General features: G+C 57.3%; 1 protein-coding gene across 1 annotated transcript; it reads left to right on the forward strand.

Moving 5' to 3' along the window:
* Window positions 1–5,768: 5,768 nt before the first annotated feature.
* GDF7 (growth differentiation factor 7) lies at window positions 5,769–9,889 on the forward strand. The gene is made up of 2 exons (XM_045978717.1): window positions 5,769–6,168; window positions 8,928–9,889. Exons 1-2 carry the CDS (start codon window positions 5,769–5,771, stop codon window positions 9,887–9,889), a joined length of 1,362 nt encoding a protein of 453 aa, XP_045834673.1.
* The last annotated feature ends 13,554 nt before the right edge of the window (window positions 9,890–23,443 follow it).

The raw sequence follows: 23,443 nt of genomic DNA on the forward strand, positions 1-23,443 counted from the left end.
TGTCCCAAGGGGAAGCAAGGGCTCTGAGAGGGCTCCTAGGAACTTCCAGGAAAGAAGCCACCCGCCCCTTTCTTCTCTGTCCCCTCCCCTCCCCCACTCAGTAGCCTGGGGCCCAGGGGGCAGGTCGAGCAGGTGGTCCCAGGGCCAGGCTGCAGCCGACCTGGTGTGGATGCCAGAGCTGTTGCCCGGTAACCTGGGGAGAGGCAGCCCTGGGTTGAGCATGGGAAATTCCTGGGAGCCTGAGGAAGCCCAGGCGGGGGCATCAGGCAGCGGGCTGAGCCAGGGCCCTGCTGGAATCTTCCCACACCTGCAGCTCAGGCAGCCCCAGCCCCGATCTTCCTGGAGGAGAGGACTGCTGCGGAGACCAGAAGGCCTGATGCAATGGTTCGGTTTGGGGTGCCTGGGTGGCTCAGTGGGTTAAATCCTCTGCCTTCGGCTCAGGTCATGATCCTGGGGTCCTGGGATCGAGCCCTGCTCGGCAGGGAGCCTGCTTCCCTTCCTCTCTCTCTGCCTGCCTCTCTGCCTACTTGTGATCTCTGTCTGTCAAATAAATAAAATCTTTAAAAAAAAAAAAAGGTAGGTGGCTCCCTCCGTGGGGCATGGACACCATCTTCACTTCACACCCTCCCAGGGAGACTGTCCTCAGGAGCAGAAGCCCAGGCTCACCCCGGACCCTGCTTCCTCACCACAAACCCTCTCTCCAGCTCTGAGTTGCAAAGGCCAGGGGCCAGGGTGGGTCCAGACGGAGGAAGGCTCCTGGCTGGGTCCCTGGCACAGTGCCACACTCTCCTGTGCTCACCGCCTCTCACAGCCGGATCCACGGTGGCCATTTGATTGTCACCCTCACTGTGCTTTTGCCAGGAGGGGCTGAGGAGCTGGCAGCCGGAGGTTAGGTGCTGGGTTTGCATTCTCTAGAATCACGGGAACATCAACCAGTCATGGCCAGGGGCATCTGTTTCATCTTGCAGAATAGGCTTGGCTGGAGGGACCCAGCACCCTTCCAGAACACTGCTTGCCTGCGGTTGGCAGGGTGGAGGCTGAGCCCTCATCAGCCTCACCCACAGGGTGTCTGAGGCACACCAGCTGGGCTGCACAAACAGCAAAGGCGCAGGATCACAGAAGAGACCTGCCATCAGGGACGGTTCAAGGACACAGAACCGAGCACCGACAGCTTCCCTTCCCAGAGACTTGGCCTTTTTGTGGACAGCGGAAGCCATGGAGCAGGCCGTCTTTGAGGGACCTCCCATGCTCCTGTCATCAGACAGGGAGGCCCGGTGTCTGGTGTGGCAGGAGACACTTGTTCGAGGCTGAGAGGGCTGCTGCCCGGGCCCGGGCAATTCCTGGTACTTGAAGGTCACCACGAGGTGGCTCTCGCTGGCAGAATCCAGGACAGCCGCTGACCCTTGAGCCATAAGGGGCCACTTTTACATGGATTTATTTCTATAAACACAGGACAGTACTGTAAATGTGTTTTGTCTCCCTTATGATTTTCTCAGTAACATTTGCTTTTTTCTAGCTTACTGTGAAAATACAGTACATGATACGTGTCATATACCAAAGGTGTATGATAACAAAAATCGACCGTTCATGTTATCAGCAAGGCTCCTGGTCGGTAGTATGCTGTTAGCAGTTAAGTTGTGAGAGAGGCAGAAGCTATATTCAGATTTCTGACTGTACAGGGTTGCCAACCCCTGCCTCGTTCAAGGGTCAAAAGTAACTTCCTCCGGGGAGTCAACCCAGTGCGCGCCCGGCCGGTGGCCGGTGGCCGGTGCTCCAGCTGACATGTGACCTCTGCTCAGTAAAGGTGCCTTTGAGAGAGGCTGTGGCCGTCCCAGGTGCAGTGTGGAGCACTTGCTCACACTCAGCGCTCCCAGAAGGCTGCGCACGCTGTCGGGCTTCCCATCTCTGCAGCTACACAAGCTCAGCCCGGGGAGGGGGGCAAACTGTCATGATTCAGGTATGGTGAGGAACGTTGGCCCAAATAACTCAAAATGTGTCTTTGGGTTCTGGGATTCTGTGACCTGAACCCGAGCCCCGGTGCTCTGGGAAAGCAGACAGCTCTGCTCTCCAGGGGAAGGGCCTGGAAGTGAGAAGGTGGGGACACTTCCTGCCCACCCCAGTTAGTGAACACCCACCCCCGCACCGGGCTGCTTTTACCCTTCTTCCCCCCTTGCAGCCAGTCTCTCAGCAGACTGATGAAGAGGGGAAGTGAGAAGTGTCCCCAGTTTTCGGCAGCCCTCTTGCAACTTCCAACTTCCGCACTGGCCTCAGGGCCTCATCCCTGGCTTCCCAGTGACTTCTGGGGCAACACAGAGGATGGAGGAAACTCCCTTCCGAAGCGTCAGGAAGAACAGGACTTCGGGGCTCCAGGCAGGGAGTGCTAGCTTCTTCTGCCCAGCCCGCCTCCCAAAGGCTCCCTGCATGCCCTGGGAGGAGACCCCAAGCACAGCCAAGCACAGGGGACCACAGAGGGCTGCCTGCTCACCAGAGGCCTCAGCCTCACAGGGATGGAGAGTCAGGGCTGGAGGACTAGGAACTCCTGGTCCCACATTTCCCTCTCCTGCGGGAGGGCAGTCCTGGGTCCCAGCGCATCCAGAGACAAAGATCTCATCAGGCCCCGGGTGTGTGGGCCTAACCCACCAGGCCACCAGGCCACCTCTTGTGAACCGAGCAGCTGGAGCAGAAGCACCTGGGAACCCGTGCTGCTCTGAGCTCTGCGGCTTCTGGGACCGCGAGCAGGCCCTGAAGTCAGGGATGACAGGCTGTGTTCCATGGCGGACGTTGTGAGATCCTAGCTGGCAGCAGGGGCAGAAAGGAGTCCCCAGGGTAATACTGCCATGGTCTTCACCTGGACCAGACCAGAGAGTTCATTCTCTGCCGAGAATTTCCCAGAGAGCTAGAGAGGCAAAGCCGGGCACTCCGCCTGATCCCCGGGGTTGGGGAGGGTATTAGAGACCAAACCCTTCACACACCTGCCTCCCGAGGGCGGCCAAGGAAGGGCAAAAACAGCTGGAGACTCCAGGCTCTGCCACCTGCACAAGGTACTGAATAGACAAAGTTTTGTCTAGGAAATGGGAAAAACCATCCCTCCCTCCCAGGACAAAGCAGTGGCGGGAATGACGTGGTACGTTGAGCAGCTGACACGGTGCCCAGCAGTCTGAGAGCAAAGCATTACTGTCACGATTTCAGGGGAAGGACAGGGTCCCAGGCATCCCTGTGCCCCCCTCCTCTCTGGCCTCAGCTCTAGGGTGTCCTCTGCTGCTGGCCGAAACCCTCCCTTCCCAAGCCCCGGTCTCTTGTGCATCTGTCCTGGGCATCGCTGGACCAGCAACACACGGAAAGCTACTGGCAGTAAGTATTTACTGGAAAGAAGAATGAATTCTTCTTGGGGGGGGGATGGATAAATGACCGAGGAATGAATGATGACATCACTTTCAGACAAGAAACACAGGTGAGAGTGGTTGAGTCCCAGTTCAAGCAAAAACAGCTGGTGGGCAGTCTTTTCCAGAGCCTTTCTGGTGCCTAGGAGCAGCTCCGCTCTGGACCATCGTGGCTCTTGGGCCCCAGAACAGATCCGCTGCAGGGGGCAGAGGGAGGGCAAGGCTACTGAGCCTCATCCGTGCCAGCCTGTTATCCTGGCCACACACCAACGCCCTGAGGTGAGCATCGGCCCATTTTACAGACAAGGAAATTTGGTCTCAAAGGAGCTAAGTGGCCTGCTCCCACTGGGGAAGCAAGAATGCAGGGGTTTCACCCCAATACTAATTCCTAAGCCCAAAGACAGCCGCAGGGCAGGGGAATCATAGGCACAGGCTGTGCCTTATCTGCGCAGGCACCTTTCCATTCTGTCCTTGCTGTTAAGAGGTCAAAGGGCCAGTGTCTCTGGGGGCACCCTCTGGAGACAGCCTGCTTAGATTTCTGTGGGGTCCTTTGTACCAGCACCACCCAGAGAGGGAGACCTGGGGCCAAGGCCTTGTGGCTGGCACCCCATTCTCAGTCCGCAAAGCAGGGTGGGTTAATGCAGCCCTTGTAGTTCCAGTCCCCCGCTGCCCTTCCCAACCACAACTCCCCAACAGAGAAGAAACTCAGCTCTTTCTTCTCTGCTCACCTGAGGGGCTTCAGGTCTGGGAGGAGTGGCCCCCCGCCAGACCTCTCTTCCTGCCCCCACACGTCCCCGTCCCGGTGGTGGGGAGTGGACCAAAGTGCCCGGATGAGCAGCCACCGCGTCTATGCGGCGGTCCGCAGGGCGATGACTGGTTCAGGACCCAGCCACTGGTGCAGGGGAGCTCCGAGCCTGTGCTGGAGTTGGCCCCGGGAGCTCCCCGCACGGAGCTTCTTCCCAGGGCAGTGTGGCTCAACGCGGAGAGACTCGGGACTCCCTCGACTTTAGGTCCTGTGGCATCGTGTTGACGCTGGTCACCCAAAGTGACCATGACGCACCGACCCCGTCTAGATTTCAAGTTCGGTAGCAAAAAAAAAAAAAAAATTTAAAGGATAAAGAACGCATCTGCGCTGCTTCGAAGGTCAGCCTGGCTCAGGCCCTCCGTCTACCTACCAGGATCGCGTGCGTCCGCTGCACGTTCGCGCACTGATGTGTGCCGGCCTGCAGTGGAGCTGAAACGATCAGTACTGGTCAGCCCCCTCCCTACCCGATCCGAGTTTGCTCCGGGGGCCGAAGCCCTGGCGGCTGGGCGTGCCCTTCACCCATCACTCATAACCTCCGCCAGAGAGGTCCCGAGGCACCACCCTGGGGATCTTGGCCACCCGCCCTCCAGGCTTCTGGCCGCGCCGCAACAAACCAGGTAGCTCGTTTCCGTTGGCCACCCCCCCCCCCCGAAAGCGGGCGGAAGGTCATCACTTTCGACGCACGAATGAACTTGGGGCGCTGCTCCCGCGCAGGGGTCCCCTCCTCATCCCAGGGCTGCCTCCGTAGTTCCTGCGCTCCTTTGAGATCTTGCTTCAGCTTAAGCGCAAGTTCTCCGCCCAAACCCTGGATTTTCGACTGTCGGTCCACGTCCATCTGTCTTTCCGGCCTGCCCTTCCAGCCACTAGCCCTCTCTTCCCTCCGGGTCCCCTCCCCTGCTCCGGTCGCGCGCTCCGGTCTTCGGAGGCTGTGGCAGGCTGGGCAACCTTCGAACCGGAGACGAAAAACGCGCCTTTGTGGCTGCCCTGAGCGCCCCTGTGGCCTCCGTACGCCCCGTGACCTCGCTGTGCGTCCTGGCCCGGAGGTCCCGGCAGTGACCCGCGGGGCCGCGCCCTTCCGCGACCCCACCTCTGGCGTCTCGGGCACTCTGAGAACCGGAGCGGGCAGGGGGCGGGTGCAGCTGCTTCGCAGGGGAGTGGGCACGAAGCTGGGCGGGTGCGCGCGATGCCTCGGAGCCCCTGACTCGGGAGGGCGCGTTTGGCTGGGGCGCGGGCGGCGGGGGGTCGCACCGCCGCGGGGAGGGGAGGCGGGGCCCCGGGTCGCGGCGGGAGCCTCCGGCGGGTAGCACTCACTAGACGACAGTGGGCGAAGCGCCGCGGCGCGGGGAGGAGGCTCCTGTCCCGGACTCGGCGTTAGGCCGGAGCGGGGGGCGCGGCGCTGCCACTCCAGTGTTCAGCAGGGGGCGCTGCTCCGGGCGTTGGGCGGGGGTGGGGTGGGAGAAGAGGGGGGGCCGCGACTTGCTGCGCACACTTCCCCCATTATTAAACACTATGTTCAAAAGGCGCCGGGGGACTTCCCGGAGCCACGGAGCCCGCGCCGCCCGCCCGCCTGGCCCACGGAGCCCATGGACCTGAGCGCGGCCGCCGCGCTGTGCCTCTGGCTGCTGAGCGCCTGCCGCCCCCGCGACGGGCTCGAAGCGGCCGCCGTGCTGCGAGCGGCGGGGGCAGGGCCGGTCGGGAGTCCGGGGGGCGGCGGCGGCGGCGGCGGCGGCGGGCGGACCCTCGCCCCGGCTGCGGGTGTCTCCGCTGCCCCGGCCGCCGCAGCTCCCGGAGCCCGTGCCGGGCGCCGGGCCGCCGGCTCCGGCTTCAGGAACGGCTCGGTGGTGCCGCACCAGTTCATGATGTCGCTTTACCGGAACCTGGCCGGGAGGGCTCCGGCCGGGGCAGCTGCCGCCTCCACCTCGGGCTCTGGCCGCCACGGCCGCGCGGACACCATCACCGGCTTCGCAGACCAGGCGAACCAAGGTACTGACGCCTCTACTGCGCCCGTCCGTCCTGCCCGCTCCGGCGGAGGCCACCGCCGGAGCCCAGCCCCAGCTGCAGACCCTTCGGGGCGCGGCCCCCTCACGTCCCAGCCTCAGGTGGTGGAAACTCCGCCGAGGCCCACGCACCCGAACCCGCTGGACTGTGGCGAGAGGCACGGCAAGCTCTCAGGGCTCGGCCCCAGAGGGCTGAGCTAGTCCCTCCGCCGGATTGTCCTGGCCCTGCCGGCCGGCGGGTCCCCTCGAGGAGGCAGGATCCGAAGCAAGAAGGGGCCCGGGCAGAGAGGGACGGCGCCTTGATGGTGGTGGACTCTGCAGCTTCTAGTCTCCTGGGGCCGCACAAATTGGGGGGAACTCAGGAGAATAAGGGAAGGGTACATGGCCCGGGAGAGGCTGGTGGCATCAGCAGGTACACGGAGGTCCCCTCTGGGCAGGCTCTGTCAAGGGGGAGGTGCGTGGCTATGGTGGCCTGTGCCCCGTGCTGGGCGGCTGGAGGTGGAGGACGCCAGCTCTGTGAGGTGGAGAGGACGGAGCCCCTGCCGGAAGGCAGGCCGGGCCGGGAGCAAGCACCCCACCTTACTCTGCCCTGGGTCCTTCAAAGGTAGGACATGGGTATGACTGTGGTGGTTGCTGTGTGTCATCTGGATTTTATTAATCTCTATTGAAGTCATTAAAGCAGACAGATAGGGAAAATTTAACTAATTTCAGGCGGAAATGCAAGTAATGTTGGCCTTAATTCTATCCAGCCAGAGACCCTGCATAGAAGGCAGGAGGGGAAGAAAGGGGACTAGGGCTGGAAAGGAAGTAGCAGACAGGCCTGCACCGCACACCCTAACCTGGGAGGCAGGTGGAGGTGGTGCCGTAACTGATCACACACGTCCTCCAACACACACACACACACACACACACACACACACGAGTCTACACACAGAGACGGCTTTATTTTGGGTGCCGGATATCCTGGGCCCAGATAGCTCTACAGTGCAGTGCGAACTTTCAGGCATTCTCTGAAGGCCTGTGTGCCCCCAGGACTGGATGCCGCAGGACTCCTACAAAGCCGGAGCCCTGGTATACAGGGCCACGGAAGGCCCCAGCCCTGAGGCTGCTTTATGAGCCCCCAGGGATACAGGACGGGTGGGTGTGCAGGCCATTGAGCGGGCAGAGGCACTAGTTGCTTTCTTAGATACAGTTAGGCCGACCCTTAGCCTCAGCCTGAGCTCAGTCTTTTCTTGGCTGGCAAGGCTCTGAGGGCATCCCTCCTTCCTCCCTCTGGAAGGAGGGGATGCAGTAGCAGCACCTTGTAAAGGGGGGGAGATGCTGCAGGGGAGGCTGAGGAAAAGTGTTCCAGGGAGCCCTGGGGGAAGGCAGTGGCAGGGAGGCCGATGCGCTTGCCCAGGACTTTGAGCCTCCCTCCCTCTCCACTCTGAGGTTCAACTTGGAGCAGGGCTACTTGAGGTCCCCGGAAGCCACCGGCAGAGCCCAGATTTCAGAGCTCCGGAGGCGAGGGCCCCGCGGCAGTGGTCTGTGAGCAGATCTCCAGTGGTGGGGGCAGTCTGCACAGTCTCTCCGAGTTTGGGGCAAAACGAAACCATATGACCTTCTTCAAAGGGAGCTCCTTATCTGCTGCTCCGTGGAATTTCAACTTTTTTTCCACTGAGCCCAAAAAAGAAAAAAAGTGCCCAAGACCGAAATAAAACCCCCAAACTCAGAGATAAGTCATAACGGAGGGAAAGAATATGTTTGCAAAGGCATTGGTGGGTCCTGGAGGCAAGACCTCCTTGAGCCGCTACCCTCACTGCAGTGAGGAAGGCAGTCCTGGTCTGCCCCAGACCCTTGGGAGGAGGATCCTAGACTCCTTTGCCGCCTTGCCTCCTCCATTGGAGGTCGTGGAAAGCCGGGAGAAGCTAAGCCAGGGGTTTCCCATCTGGGGCAGCCGCGCTCCCTGCTGGGAGCCCTTGGGCCGAGCCCTCCGCTCCCTATATGGGCCTTAGTTCCCCTTCAGCATAGCCAGGACGCTGGATGCGCTAGAGGGCCCGCAGCTCCGTTGTGTCCTTCCCCTCCGGATGACTCCCACTCAAGGCCCAGCCCGCACGGGAGATCGTGGCCGGCAGGAGTGTCCAGGTTGGGCTGGGGAAGAGAGGTAGCGCAAGGAGCGGAGCTGTCAGGGGACACGAATTTTCCGAATTTTCCGTTGTCGCACAGCCGGGACTTCCTGGCTGTCCTGGGGCATCAGCAGGGCAATAAAAAGCAGTCCCAGAACAGCGCGGGGCCTCGGCCTGGCCTCCCGGCTTTGGAAGGGGCGCAGGGCTTCTGATGCGCCCACTCGGCCTTCTCTCGGCCACCCGCCCGAAACGTCTGGCTTCCGATCTAAGCCCCGTAAACCTGAGGCTCTGGGTCAGGCAGCGTAACTGTAGTGGCATCGGGTGTAGGGCTGTGGTTCCCTCCCCGGGCTCGGCGATAGGCGATAAGTGAAGGCTCCTGGGTTGTCGCGGTGGCAGAACTTTGGCTCGATGAACCGAAGCCCCGGTCCCGATAATCGATAGTCAGGGCGAAGGCTCCCTTTCTTCTGGGCCAGGCTGGCAGCTTTCTGGCTGGGCTGAGACTAGGCGGCCGGCGCCGGCTCCAGCGGGCTCGCTCCCGCAGCCCGGGCTGTTTGCACTTCGGAGGCCTGGCGGCCCGGAGTGCGGGCTTCGCTCTCGACTCTCACAGCGCTCTCTTTCTGTCTCTGCCCGACTCCTGCAGACGAATCGCCAGCCGAGACCGGCCAAAGCTTCCTGTTCGACGTATCCAGCCTTCCCGACACCGACGAGGTGATGGGGGCCGAGCTGCGCGTCCTGCGCCACGAGTCCCTGGAGCTGGGACCTGGCGGTGCCATTCCGCTGCCGCTGCTGCTGCTCTCTACCTGCCCCGGGGCCGCCCGAGCGCCCCGCCTGTTGCACTCCCGGGCTGCCGAGCCCTTGGCCGGAGCGCGCTGGGAGGTGTTCGACGTGGCAGACGCCGTGCGGCGCCACCGCCAAGAGCCGCGTGCCACCCGTGCGTTCTGTCTCTTGCTGCGCTCAGTGGCCGGTCCCTCGCAGGGCCCGCTGGCACTGCGGCTGCTGGGCTTCGGTTCACCGGGCAGGGGCCGCCCAGCGGCGGAAGAGCGCGCTCTGCTCGTCGTCTCCTCCCGCACGCAGAGGAAGGGGAGCCTATTCCGGGAGATCCGCGCCCAGGCCCGCGCGCTCGGGACCGCGCTGGCGGCAGAGCCGCCTCCCGACCCGGGACCCGGCACTGGGTCGCCCACAGCGGTCATAGGCGGTCGCAGGCGGCGGCGGACGGCGCTGGCCGGGGCTCGAGCGGCGCAGGGCAGCGGCGGGGGCGCGGGCCGGGGCCACGGGCGAAGGGGCCGGGGCCGCTGTAGCCGCAGGCCGCTGCACGTGGACTTCAAGGAGCTGGGCTGGGACGACTGGATCATCGCGCCGCTGGACTACGAGGCGTACCACTGCGAGGGCGTTTGCGACTTCCCGCTGCGCTCGCACCTTGAGCCCACCAACCACGCCATCATTCAGACGCTGCTCAACTCCATGGCGCCCGACGCGGCGCCGGCCTCCTGCTGCGTGCCCGCGCGCCTCAGCCCTATCAGCATTCTCTACATCGACGCGGCCAACAACGTGGTCTACAAGCAGTACGAGGACATGGTGGTGGAGGCGTGCGGCTGCAGGTAGCCTGCGGGCCAGGCCCGGCCAGGGAGGGGGCAGCAGCGCCACCGAGGACCCCCTGCTGCGGTCGGGTTCCGTTGCCTAGTGGGTGCGCCTCAGACTGGCCCCGGGCCCGCATGGTGGAGGGGGAGCGCACGTTCACACTCACACCCACACTCACACCCACACACTCGTTCACTCATGCACACATTTACCTTGGGCAGCACCAAAACCCTGGGAAGAGACGACCTGACTCTACGGAGCAAGGCGTACTCAGCAAACGCACCATCGCATCCGCTGCCCCCTTTCGGAGGGAGGATGGTGTTTGTGTTAATGTTACAATAACAGGCCCTAAATGGGGGGTAGAAATGAGTTAGGGAATTGGGGGTTCTAGAATGGGTGAATTAATGGGAGTACGGGAGTAGGTTTAATCTCACCCCTTTTTGTTTGTGGCTGAGTGTGGGGGAACACCCGACTGGGTGGCTGGGTGCTTGGTGTTGTGCCTGGGACAGTCAGAATGGCTGTCATGCCCTTTCTGAAGGTTTGCGTTGCACGGAGGTCATTTACTCTGGGAAGGAACCGGTGCAAAAGGCATGTTTATTCTTTAATTTAAAAAATCTAACAGGCGCCTTGAGTTTTGAAAGGGAACATTTGTCCAAAAGAATTCATGGTGGAACTACCCAGATCCCTGCAAAGGTCAGCACTACCCTTTAAAAAACATCAGTTCCAATTGGGAATGATCTAGAATGTGGAAAGAAATGTTATTCTTTTAGGGGAAAGTGAAATGGAGGGGGGGGGTTATAAACTGCCAGTCTGAACTGATGCGAACTTGGGGGTGGGATGCCATGTGCCGGGTTCTGAAGCTCCTAGGCTGGGCAGCTCAGCGTGTGGGGGGGCTTTGGGGGGTGCTGAGGAGGAGGCTTAGTGCAGTGGCTGTGAATGGGGAAAGGCAGGCAGCCGTGCTTTTCCTAGAGACCTGCCAGGAGGTTTTGCTAAGGAGCTGGGAAAGAGGCTCTTAGGGCTTGGAAAGAGGCGGGGGAGGCGTCCTGGGGCGGGCTTCTGCGGAAGACTCAGGCTTTTCTTGCCAGGTAGGCGCAACCCTCTCCAAATGGTGTGCTCAGAATGGGCCAACATGTGCTTGCGTTTAGCTATCAAGTCTGTGTTGGCTTTTACACGCTTTCGCTGTGTTGTTGCTGTAGGTTTTGGCAGTGTGATAGTAACGGGAAGTGAAGCTACACAAAAGTGCTTTTGTGAGATTTCAGCTCCGCACAACCCAGTGGTTCAGAGCAGGAGGAAGGGCGCCCCCCCCAACTTCTGCAGCAGTAGAGGGGCATTAGGGCTTGGCTGTGGCCCCTTGAGAAGGGCGGGGCCTTTGCGCAGTGGGGAGGACAGAGGCGGAAGCATCTCCCCTAGTCCTGTCTTTGTCTCATTGATGGTAGGACTACCTACCTATCCTTGCACAGGGAAGCTAGAACACGCCAGGCTACATACATTGTTTTATTTGGTTCATTTCTACTTGGGAGTACTTTGTGGCCTTGTGTGAGTGGTTGAGACTGGGAGAAGAAACAATTTGGATTCCACCTGTCTGGGACTCTGAGGGCTCCTTTGAAAACCCCGGCACCCACCCACCCTGTCCTCCTCTTGAAGGTTGTGTTGGGCTGTTGCCTTTGGGGTCCATTCTACCCTTGTCTTGGATGCTAAGGTCCAGATGAGTCATACAAATTTTAATTCTCAGTGATCAAACATTCAAGAGAGAGGAATACTAAACATTTAGATATAGCTAATTTATTTAAGGGCCCCACCCGAGTCCGTGCTATCCTGTAAAATTCCCCCAGAGGAAAAGAAAACACATTTACAATGTGAATTTATATGCTGTGGTTATCTGAGTTGCTATAAATAATGAGAAAAGGAAAGTCTCTTTAGGTCAAAACACACAAACAAAATTTCTGAGGGGGCAGCTATGGTACACTTCCTCCCGATTTCAGTGACCGGTGGTCCCTTTACATTTCTGGATTTTGCCAGAGAAGCTTCACATTCCTAAACTGTTTTTAATCATTGCATGGCGATTGTTCTGTCATAGCGAAGAATAAAAAAGAATGACACTAAAATATTAAAGGTTGTAGTATTTGAGGTTTCAGAAAGGGAGTTAATGAAAAAACTAGCTATACTTTGAAGAAATTCTAGGTTATTTAATATCTTGGACAAAAGGAAACATTTTGATTCTTTTTTAGCAACTAGGAAAAACAAGGTTTTTGAGAGGACCTGTTTTGATTTAGCCTGAGCTTTTTGTGGCAGGAAAAAAATGTCCATTTTCTCTGTGTGTGTGTTTTTTTTTCTTCCCCTGATGACCTCTTTCTACCAAGATGTGTTGTAAGTGGTGTAGGAAGTAGGGGTCTTCCTGCATCCGGAGTTCCGGCTGCGTGTTGGGGGGGGGGGATGTCCTTGGGCAGTGACAGTTCCTCTGATGGTCTCGGACTCCCTCAGTGCGTCCCTGGCGACTGACTAGAAGTGATGTCTCGGGGAATCGCTCTGGAGCTGCCTGTCACCCCCCAGGGACCACCTGTGCCTGCCGCCACTCTGCTCCGGCCTCTGGCGTCTCAGAGTTAAAGCAGGTGAATGGAGAAGATGTATCCCACTTTGCAGAAATGACAGAAGGGCCACCACATGTAGAGGCAGACGTGTTTTTGCTGCTATGATGTGGTCTGAGCTGCTTTGCCAGGATTCAGAGAAGGATTCTGCTGGCACGGTCGGCCCTAGATTGGCTGTATCTTCCAGGCAAGGGGGTGCGGGGCCAAGTCCCTCAGCTAGAAGCCCCGGTCCCCACCCACGGGAGAGCTGTCTGCTCGCGAGCAGGGATTCAGTGTGTCAGCACTGTGGGCGAAGGCAGTGCCCCCTTCCCGACTCGGGCCCCCCTGGGTCTGGGGCCACCACAATATTCTTCCTCAAGGACCACGAGTTTTCCATTCTGTTGGGGGAGACGTGCACTTCTAGTTGAGACCATATGAACCGCTCCTTCCTGATAGAGAATAGGATGGGCGTCCCTGCTGGGGGAGCACAGGGCAGGCCAGCTGGGGCCCACGCGGGTTGGTGCTGGGTCTGCTAAACACGAAGACAGTCCGGTCACTGCTGCTGGAACCAGGCCTCTGTATCAGGGGAGACATTTCCAGTGGTGGACACAGGGGAGACATTTCCAGTGGCGGACACAGGGGAGACATTTCCAGTGGCGGACACCTGCGCCCACTGATGCCCAAAGGCTTGCGTTGAATTCTGGCTTTCCAAGCAGCAGGGTCGGGTCCTCCGGAGAGGGCTCTGTTGTCTCAGCTGCAGCTCTGCCCATTCCTCATGCACAGACTCCCCTTCAGCCTAGTGTGCCGCCATTTTGGTACCACAGTGGCGTGGGGGAAGAGACGAGCTGTGGATTGTGTGATGTCCGGTCAGATCCGGCAAGCCTAGAGCAGTGACTGCTCCCTGACAGTCTCCTGGAGGTGTCAGCAGGAGTGGGGACCTCGCTGTCAGTGCTAAAGGGAGTAGGGACCACCCCGTGGCTGTAATCAGAGTGTAATTCAAACCCTACAAGTCATTTATCCTGTTTGTAATTTTACTGAAACTCGTAGCAGAAAATAACCTGGGACTGTAGACTGATTCTCTTCTTAAAGTGGGGAGGAAAACTGAATGCTTTCCAGGAGGAGCTTGTGCACAGAAAAAGGCAGACTCTTGCTTTGCTCGAATCTGGTCTCCAGAAAATGGGACGAGAGGACGAAGCAGAGCTACAGCCGTCTGTGGGACACAGACATCACGGGGGGCCTCGCAGATCACCTGAGAGCATGTCGGTGGGGATGGAGAAGCCTCCCCAGGCTCAGAAAGCAGGGCCCTCTCAGCAGTCCTGGGCCAGGAAGCCTCAAGCAGCTGCCCAGTGGGCTGGGAGGACTGAGGGTCTGGAAGGCAGCCTTCTGTCATTGGCAGGGAAAGACCTGCGTGGTGTCTGGATTGGGAAGGGAAGAGAGACAGCTGACAAGTGAGCCCGGCAGTTGGAAGATGTTGGGAGTGAGAAGGGAGGGAACTAGCTCCCTCTGAGGCAGGCCTGAGCAGCACTGGTGTGTCTGGGGACTTCTGCGTACCCAGGAGGGGACCACTGCACGCTGTCGCCTGCTGCCCACCTGCTGCAGGGTCACTTGGGGGCTAGAGCTCTGCCTCCTGAGAGGTCTGGGACAGTGGTGGGTGGCCACCTCTGCACCCAGAGCTTCCATTTCTGTTCCTATAAAATGAGAAGCTCTCCAGTCGCATAGTAGGATTCTAGTTGGTCCAAAAGTGTACTAACATAGTTTAAAGGCAGAGCAGATGTGGCTGTTCCTGGAAAGTGTCCCTTCCCCACCCTAGAGCCACTTCTCACAAGTATCACAGCTCCTGCCCAGTGTACGGGTGTGTGTCGATTACATTCCTGGCTTCTGCTGGTGCCTCATGGATGTGGCTTTGATTTCCACCTGGGTCACGGCAGGTACAGGGGAGGCCAAGATCTCAGGGGTAGGGCTCAGCTCACCAAAGCCATGATCTTTCCTGTGTTCCAAGTGAGGAGCCCCACCAACTCGGCTGGAGCTCCCCCGGGCTCACACGGCGGGGTGGGGGTGGAGTAGATTGTTCTGGACCAAATCCTGGGATAACTGCCACCTGCTGCTGGTGCCTCTGTGGGAGCAGCGGGAGCAAGCAAGCCCCGGTCCTATTGGGAGCCCGGCAGGGACTCTGGGACTGTCCCAGAGTCCCCGCACCAGGCACGCAGGCCTGTGTAAGGGGGACAGGCCCCGGCAGGTCGCCACGGTCCCCCACCCCCTCCTCACTGCCATGCCTGTGTCTGGTCCTTCTTGCTGGAGGAGCTACCCAGGGCCGGGCACCGTAAGAGCTGCTGCTTCTTGCCATTTTGTGAAAAATGGTGGCAGGGTTTAACATTAAGAAACAGGGAGGCATCGAAAAGAGGTTATTTCTAATTTTCAGACAGCTCTGTCCTTTGCGCTTAGAGCCCTCTGGCCGTTTAGGCTGGATCAAGCTTCTTCTTTTTGTGTCATTTCTGGACTTTCGTCTGTTAAATAGTTAAATCCCAATGGGGCTGAAGTTGAGAAAAAGCCTGTTCTTGTCAGGAAGGCCACACGTCCCTTATGTGGCGTCACCTGTCCAGATGGCAGCCATAGGAAGTTGGCCGAGTAAATCAATGGGGGCAACTGAGGGCTTGACACGTGCCATGTGGGCTCTGATGATTGTTCAGGGGTACTCTCTGCTCATGAGGCGCGCACACCCAGCATCACTGGAGCTGGGCTTCTCCCTCCCCACCCTGCCCCAGAGCTGCCAGGGCAGGGCCCATGCCTGAAACCGGCCTGGGACTTGGCCATAGGCCTTCCCACTGGGCCGAGTTGGGGGGTGCTTCAGGTGGCCGCTGCCCGTTCCGCCGCTGAGCAGCCCAGGGAAGGGTGGTCAGAGTGTGAGGTCGGTGAAAAGCTGGTCCGTGTTTCCAGTTGTGCTTAGAGTTGTTGAAAAGTGCAAGCGCGCCCTCCGAGCGGCACGACTGGTGGGCGATGGTCTGCTTGCTCCTGCCTGTGCCCACCTCCAGGAGCAGTCCTCAGGCCCCTCCGGCAGGGGTGGGTGTGCGTGTGTTCAGAGGAAGAGGGCTGATGTCTCCCGCTTCACATGCCCCGACAATGGCGAGAGGGCTGCCGTGTGCATGGAGACTTCGGCAAAGGGGTGTTTCTGTAGTCAGGTGAGTCTGTGGGCAGGACCGCTTTGCACGCTGGCCTAGAAGGCACTTCCTCGCCCGAGGTTAGAAGCTCTTCATTCCAGATGGGCCCACGAGGTAAGAGCTATAGTGCAGATATTCTTTCCCCTTTTTCTAAGTCAGCGATAGGAAGCTGAAACAAGTTGTTAAGAAAAACAAGGATAAGCTTTAAGTGGCCGTGGCCAGCTGCTTGGTTTCTGCATTTCTATTCTATTCCACCATCTTTCCAGCTGTTGGTGAACAGGAGCGTGGCGCGGGGGCAGCTGGATGGGGCCGTGCAGGAGGGGGGCTGGTCTTCTTTGCAAAATCCTCTCCGCGCTGCTCCGTCTGGCCCACTGGCCGTGGCAGTGACCACACCCAGCTCCTGCGACGAGAGCAAAGGGCCAGGGCGAGATGGCTGTGCTGAGCCCACACCCTGCTCAGACACTTGGCGGCAGGAACCTAGAACCTTGTCTGAACCTTCTGGGGCTGAGGTGTGCCTGTGTGGTTGACAGAAACCAGAGGCCCTGTATGGCTTATTCATCCAAGTGTTGCTGAACTGGCGGGGACCCCAAACCCATCTGGGGCACCCAGGCTAACCCGACCCCTGAGGTCCCCCCACCCCGGGCTGCAGTACGGGAGGGGGCTTGGTGGCCCAGTGCCTGGGCGCACAACACGTGGCCCTCTTACCCTGATGAGCCTGGCCTGTCGCAGACCGCACTCATGGGCAGCCCTCGACTGCACTTGTCCACCGAGCGAGTCTGAAAGGCAAGTCTGACAATGTGCAGGGGAAGCCTTTCCTGGTGCGTGTTTCTGTCCGAGTGGCCAGAGGCTGCCGGGGGCAGAAGATGACACGTGCATCCCAGGAGTCCTGAGGCTTCCCGGGGGGCTCCGGACAGCAGCAGCATGCCTTGGGATGAGCAGGCTGGCTGGAGGGCTGGGTGCACCCGCAAGGAGGGCTTCTTTTTCTCTGCAATTTATATTTCCAGGTCAGGGCCTGGAGTCCAAGGAAAGCCAGCCATGCAGCATGCTGTTTAGAAAATGATGATACATATTCAGGGAGAAAGCAAGAATGTATTTCCTGGCTGGGAAATCCTGGAAGGTTCCAAGCCAGGCACAGAGACTCTGGAAAGCGGAGCTCCTCTGGCTGTCTCCACCTCGGATAAGTCACAGTCCGAACATAAGCTTCCTTACGGTAACTGCTGTTCTGTTGTCATGGTGGTTGTTTGGGGTGTTTTGTTTTGTTTTGTTTTTTGTACTCCACTGGTTAAGGTAGTGTAAACAGCTTCTGTGTTTTCTGTGACAAAGAATCATAACTCAGTCACTTTAGGTCTTTCAGCTGGAAGTATTTTGCCCCCAAAAAGTTAATGCATTTTTTTTTTTTTTTTGACAAGGATTAGCATGCTGACTGCAGTTTGCCGTTTAGCGGATGAGAATAGGGGATTCTGAACAGTTTGGAAAACTTTAAAATATATATATATACATGTATGCATATCTCAAGAGGTTGCGGCTGAACCCGGGCTCCGGCTTGCGGCGTGCCTCCGTCTGCGCAGGCTCTGCGTGGGCAGCAGCATCTGACACGACGGGCGCCCTGCCTCTTAGCCAGCACCTGGACTCTGCCGCCAATACTGTGGTTCTGAGGAAACGGGCAAAACTCGAAGTGACCGTAGTGCCATCACAGCTCAATACACACACTCCCTCCACAGCTGAAGACAGGACGTGTTATTGGTGGGGGGGTGAAGTCCCTTTCATTTTGCAAGGATACCCACTATTTCTCCACTCGCCTTGGGAGAAAGATGGGGAAAGTGGTGAGAATTGTAAACTCGTTGAATGCAAGCTGGAATGTCTTCCTGCTCTGGTTTGGCCGGAGCAGACCTCCGAGGCTGGGAGGCTCCGAGACCCGGCCATCTCCCCGCTACTCCGCCAGGCGGCTGGGGCAGCAGGAGCTCATGTTGTGGACGCTGCCCACGCCCAGGCCGGCTGGCAGGGAGCTCAAGGTCAGGCACAAACCCACTGTGTATACGTATTCTCAAGTTTAAATAGATTGTACATATCGGAATGTAAATGAACTGTAAAACAGCAATCTCTATTTTTCTTGACAGTTACACAGCAGTATATATATTTCTTAAACATGCGCTTGTATGCTCTTCATTAACCATTTTAATATTTTGTACAGACAAGTTGATTAAATATTTTATCGATGGAGCTGCTGGTGGTTGGTCTTCAGAGAACTGTGTTTTGCCTTGTTATTCCGCCTTTCTCGGGGGTTCTGCTTCCACCGCTCTGTACTTCAGGCGTTAGGACAACCACCCGGAAACAGGGCTCCCTGGTAGCTCTGGGCCTGTCGGACGTCGTGCCCACTGTTCTCCCTTGAAACAGAGCAGGCTCTCACGTACCTCGGTTCTTTGTCACTGGCATGGCTCCGTGGGACACGGCGCAGCCTGCACTGCGTGAAGCCACTGCACGGGAAGGTACCCAAGCTTGGGCTCGGGGGTGAAGAGGCAGACGTGCGGCGGGAAGCATTTTCTTTCTGGAGAATGGGCACTGCCACGTGTCGCAGGTGAGCGTTGGCATTGCAAGCACGGCCCCAGTGGAAAGGTTTTGCTCCATACACAGCGGGCCCCTGTGGGATCTGTCTCACTGCAGGAAGCCTGAGCACCCCCATTCTGAGGCTGCACAGGGAGGCCTCCACAACCCACAACCATAGTAATGCCCAGCCGTGGCAGCTTCCTCTGCAAGGCCAGGTATGTATTTTAGGGAAACCAGCAAATTCTGACAGCACATCCGGCCGCTTTTGCGCAGTACCATTCAGACGAGTACGAAGATCTGTGCTCCGTAGCACCAGAGGCATCCTTCAGTACCTCTCCCAGACTGGGCAGGAGAGGACCAGTCACTCATGACTTTCCCCTACAACACAGGAAGGAGAAAGCTATTTTATCAGTTCCTTATATACTTCTGGGAGAGGATTAGTGATAGAGCAGCCATACGGGGAAGGTGAGAGGGCCTTGCTTTCAGGAATGGCTTGTTACCAGAATTACCTCCTCTGGGATAGGGGCGTGGCCAGGGGGAGCCCCCCTTCCTGCAGGGCACACGTCCACTGGAATAGGGCTGTTCCTACCCTGGGTTAATGCAAGTCCCCATGGTCATGATTGTTTCTGGTGAAAGGTAGATCAAGAAAGTCTGCTCCCCTTTTGCTTCTTAATTTCATTCCTACTAAATAAGGGAGTCTTTTTCTTTGGAAGAAAATCGCGTTTACCTTTCAACTAACTCACTTGGTAGGTGCATTCAAGTATAAGATTTGAGACTCTGCCCTCGAAAAGTGTGAAGTCTTACCATGATCGTTGATAAGGACCCTGAGTCAGTTCTTTGTTTTCCTATTTCTCGGTCTCCACGTGGCCTACCCCGGCATTCCCTGGTGAGGGGATACCGAGTTAGCAGACAAGAGGGAGTTACAGGGAGAATGGAAAGTCGGGGGTAGCATTTAGACTTTTATCCTGTTCGCGAACACTGATGAGGGCCGAGTGTCAAGGTTCCCCAGTGACGGGGGTGCTGGCTGCTGGCTGCTCTCCCTCCTGTGGGTCCTGGTGTGCCTGATCCACACTGCATGCCCAGCGCCTGCTCCCTGCTCAGCAGCCAAGCTGGACGCGGGCCACCTGCTGCCCTGTGGAGGGTGGCGTCCCCCCCCCGCCCCCGCCCCCGCCCCCCACATGGTGGTTGTGCTCCTCCAACGCTGGGAATCCCACTCTCTGCTGTGCGGAAGGAGGAGGGATCTGGGGAGGAACTGGTCCGTTGCAACGTGTCACCAGCGTGCAGCCCCGGACTGCGAGGCCATGGGCGTCTGCCAGTCCTAATCGCATGCAGGTGCGCGCCCTTCGGCAGTGGCCAGCAGGAGGAAGCCCAGCTGTGGTGTGGAGCCGGAGCAGGGTGGATTTGCGGAGATGGGATTCTAGTCCCTCTGTGAGGAGGGAGGCCCTGCAGGTGCACCCGCACCCCTGGCTGTAATGGACGCCCAGTCACGGGGTCACATTCCCCTCCCAGGGAAGAGGAATTTTCCCATAGACTTACCCAGCAAGGAAGTCTGTCCCAACGTAAGGAGGTCAGCACAGGCCCCATTGCCAGAATGTCTGAGGAATGCGATCCAAAATGAAAACGCTCTGCTTTCCCCGGGCCCAGTCTCGTGTATTGTTGCTGTAATTCCCACTTGGGGTGCTGCACTGGGTTAGCGCTCAACAAATAATAATCACATATTTGGTAGTTGCTAAGACTCAAACTCCAGAGGCTTTCTGACCATGGAAGAATGGAAGTAACAGTTGCATTTGGAGGGGACAGGAATGGCCACGAAGTGTGGGGGCTTTGCTTTCTGTAGTCCCTGGTGCCAGAAAGCTAACGTCCCGGAGTCTAGCTGCCCCCGCTGTGCTGGCTCAGCTGCGGAAAGGCTTAAGGGATAAAAGCTCGTTCACCTCCCATTTCCACTTACGCACTCAGTCGAGAGGGACAGAGGGACACAAAATCCCTGAGATGTGATTCCCTGAGAGTCTGAGCAACTGAGAGAATTGTTTCTTGAGAGGTTGACTCTCAGGTATGGTAAAAACTTGTATTGATTTAGGTAAAACTTCCTGAATATTCTGTGTGGCAGGCCCTATTCTATAAGCCCTGAGAGCACAGAGATGACAAGACACAAGTTCCATGTCCTAGGACTCTGCTTTTAAGGGCAGGAAGGAGTTTGGCGGTGGGGGTGGGAGGAGCAGAATGGAAAAATATAATTCCAGCAGTAACTGGTAAGTACTCTAATAGAGACAGGGCCAGCCCGCCCCCCCCGCCCCCCCCCCCCCCGGGCTAAGAGGGAGGGAGGGCGGGGGAGAAGAGGGGCTATTCGAGGAGGCAGGAGCAGTTGGCCTTTGGGGCCAAGTCTGGGGGTGGGGGAGGGGAGGGGTGTGGGCACTCTCGGAGCTGGAGCAGGTGACTCCAGAGGTTTCAGAGCACAGGTGCGGTCAGAGAAGTCAGCACCTGGAGGGCCCAGGCGGCTGAGAGCAGAGGGGCGGAATGAGGGACTGCAGCCTCGCTTTGACTGGGCAGTCAGGGCTTCCTCCTTGCAATCCGCTGCCTGATGCACCCCCTCCCTCCCCGCCCCCCATCCCTGGCCAGCTGGTCTGTTCTCTCTCTCATTCTTCTAAAACTATTCCTGTATTACAAACTACCTACTCTTCCCTGGGCCTGCTAAACTGGCCGTTGTTTGCCTTCCGTCGACTCGCTCCTCCAGCCTTCCACTCTGGCTGGGCTGCCCACTCTTGCCTCCAGGAGGCAGCACGGTGCCATGGAAAGGGGAGGAAGCCTTGGCTCGGAGTGGAGGCTGCCTTTGAATTCTGGAGGCCTTTCAGTAGCTGTGAGATCTTGAGCCAGTCACTTACCTCTCCCTTCTGTGGTGACCTGTGGTGAGTACAGCCACAGCCCGTGGGACCACAAGGCTTAACTGAGACCCTGCGAAAGTGCAGGGGGAGCGGCAGCCTCTTTCTGTGGGCTCGCTCCTCTCTCCCACACTGCCCAAGCTCTCCCTATCTTTTCCGGCATTTGGAGCAGGTACCTCCCCTCTCTCTTTGGGGGTTTCCGCTTCACGGGACTACGGCAATCCAGAACCTTCAGTCTGGCGGAAGAGGCCAGACGTGTGTCCCACAGTGGCTCCCCCCCCGTGGACCGGAGCCATCATTCGCCTATCTACAGGGCACAGGCAGGAATCTCTGCCCTTTGGAAAGGGACTCCTGCAGGACAGCTTCTGTCTTAAGGCCTCAGAGAGAGATCTGTTCACAGGGCACACTTAGTTCCAGCCACTGACCCCTCTTTAAACCCTACCTCTCATGGGACGGGACAGCCCAAGTATGTCCTCTTCTCTCCTGCAAGAGGAGGCAAGGAACAAAGACGGTATCTCAGGTTATTTAAGAAATGTTTGGCTTCCGCATCTTTTCTAAATTCACCATCAGGTCCTCAACAAGGTGATGTTCCGGCATCCTGAGTTGCCCTTGGGAGGCCTGCACAGTCTGCGGCCCGAAAGCTGAGCCGGGTGAGCAACTGCCCCCTCCCCCCAGTCGGAACCAGAAATGCCAAGGCCGCGCGAATCAACTTGCAGGCTGGGTGAGACCACCTAGAAGCTGGGACACCACCGGGTCCTTTGCTGCACCGAAGACGAGAGACTGCGGAAGTTTGCTAAGCTTCTCCTTCAGGTCGCATTTTACAGAGCGTCCTCCATAAGCCAGACAGGGTGCCAGCTGCTGTTATGCATGACCTCAATTAGCCCCATTAACGGAAAACAAAAGCCCTCCCCAAATCTAACATTCTAACATCCCAAAATGAAAGCAAGTATTTTCATGGATGACAAGATAGCCTCAGGGGGGCTAAGCCAAGGTAGCCTCGCAAACCCAGTAAATGACAGATCCGGGATTTGAACTCAGATCTCCACCTACTGCTTAGAAGAAGAAATTTACTTTCCGGGAAAGAAGAAATGACAGATGCGGGAGACGGCACAGTGATTTCAAACTCATCTCAAACGTATAAAAAAACTGCAAGTACAAAGAACATTTCTTTCCTCTCTGAACCATTAGTAAGATGATTTGATGCCTGATCACCACCAGAAACTTCAATGTGTCTTCAGTACAAAGAAGGACATTCTCTTCGAAATCCAACCACTGAAGTCGGACAATAAACATTTATCCCTTACTCCCGGCTTATCTGTAGACCCCGATCGAGTTGTGCAAACTGTCCCAACAATGTTTTCTTTTGTAAGAATCAAGTGTTACATTAAGTTGTCATGTCTTTTTAGTTTCCTTTAATGGAATCAATTTTGGGCACCTGGGTGGCTCAGTCGGTTAAGCATCTGACTCCTGATTTTAGCTTAGGTCATGATCCCAGGGCTGTGGGACTGAGGCCTGTTTTGGATTTTGCTCTCTGCGGGGAGTCTGAAGATTCTCTTCCTATGCCCCCTCCCCCGACTTGCATGAGTTCTCTCTCTCTCTCTCAAATAAATAAATCTTTTAAAAGATAGTATGGAATTAACTTTAACATAATGTAGGGTAAAGAGAAATCAAGCCTTTGGCGGTCCTTGGCTCTCCAAGGGTTCAGTGGTGAAGTGGATGATGAGAGGTCCCTAGCCACCTCGGACGTGAGCCTAGAAGACCATGGGAGCTGCCTCTGGACATTCTCTCTGTCCTCTGGCCCAGCGCAGCCTGACGACCACCTGGGGGCGCCGGTTCTGACTCTAGCTTAGACCCTTCACTGGGCGCTAGATAAACCCGCACGAAGACAAACCTTTGACAAGGACCATCCGTGTGGCTGACTGGCACATACAGGCAGAAATGCTTCTGGAAAGTGAATTTCACCCACTGCTTACCAATTTTAATCTTTTCTTTTTTATGATGATGATGCTTAATAATGAAAATAACTATTAGAGCCAATCTGTATTGCGACTCTCAGCCAAGAATGGCACTAAATGTTTTAATTTTGATCACACCACTTAATTCTTCCAACAACATGAGGTATGCTTTATTATTAGTCCTATCTTATAAGTGAGGACATTGAGGCATGGAAAATGAGAAAGTTGCCTAAAAATCACACCAAGGATGCAGCCTCCAGAATTCTTATACCATATCATCACCTCATACATACGCATGAGAACATTGAGTCTTTTGTTTAATTCCTAACGAAATAAAATGAACTTTAATCTCCTAAAATCGGGTTTTTCCTTCCCTAGAAGAAGTACTGAGAATTTAACAGAGGACTTTGGCCCGAGTCTAACTCAGGGGGACTGCTAAGCTCACATCCTCCTCCCCCAACACAGAGATCAGGCCGGGCAGTCG

The sequence above is a fragment of the Meles meles genome, chromosome 15 (assembly GCF_922984935.1).
Source record: "Meles meles chromosome 15, mMelMel3.1 paternal haplotype, whole genome shotgun sequence".
Taxonomy (NCBI): domain Eukaryota; kingdom Metazoa; phylum Chordata; class Mammalia; order Carnivora; family Mustelidae; genus Meles; species Meles meles.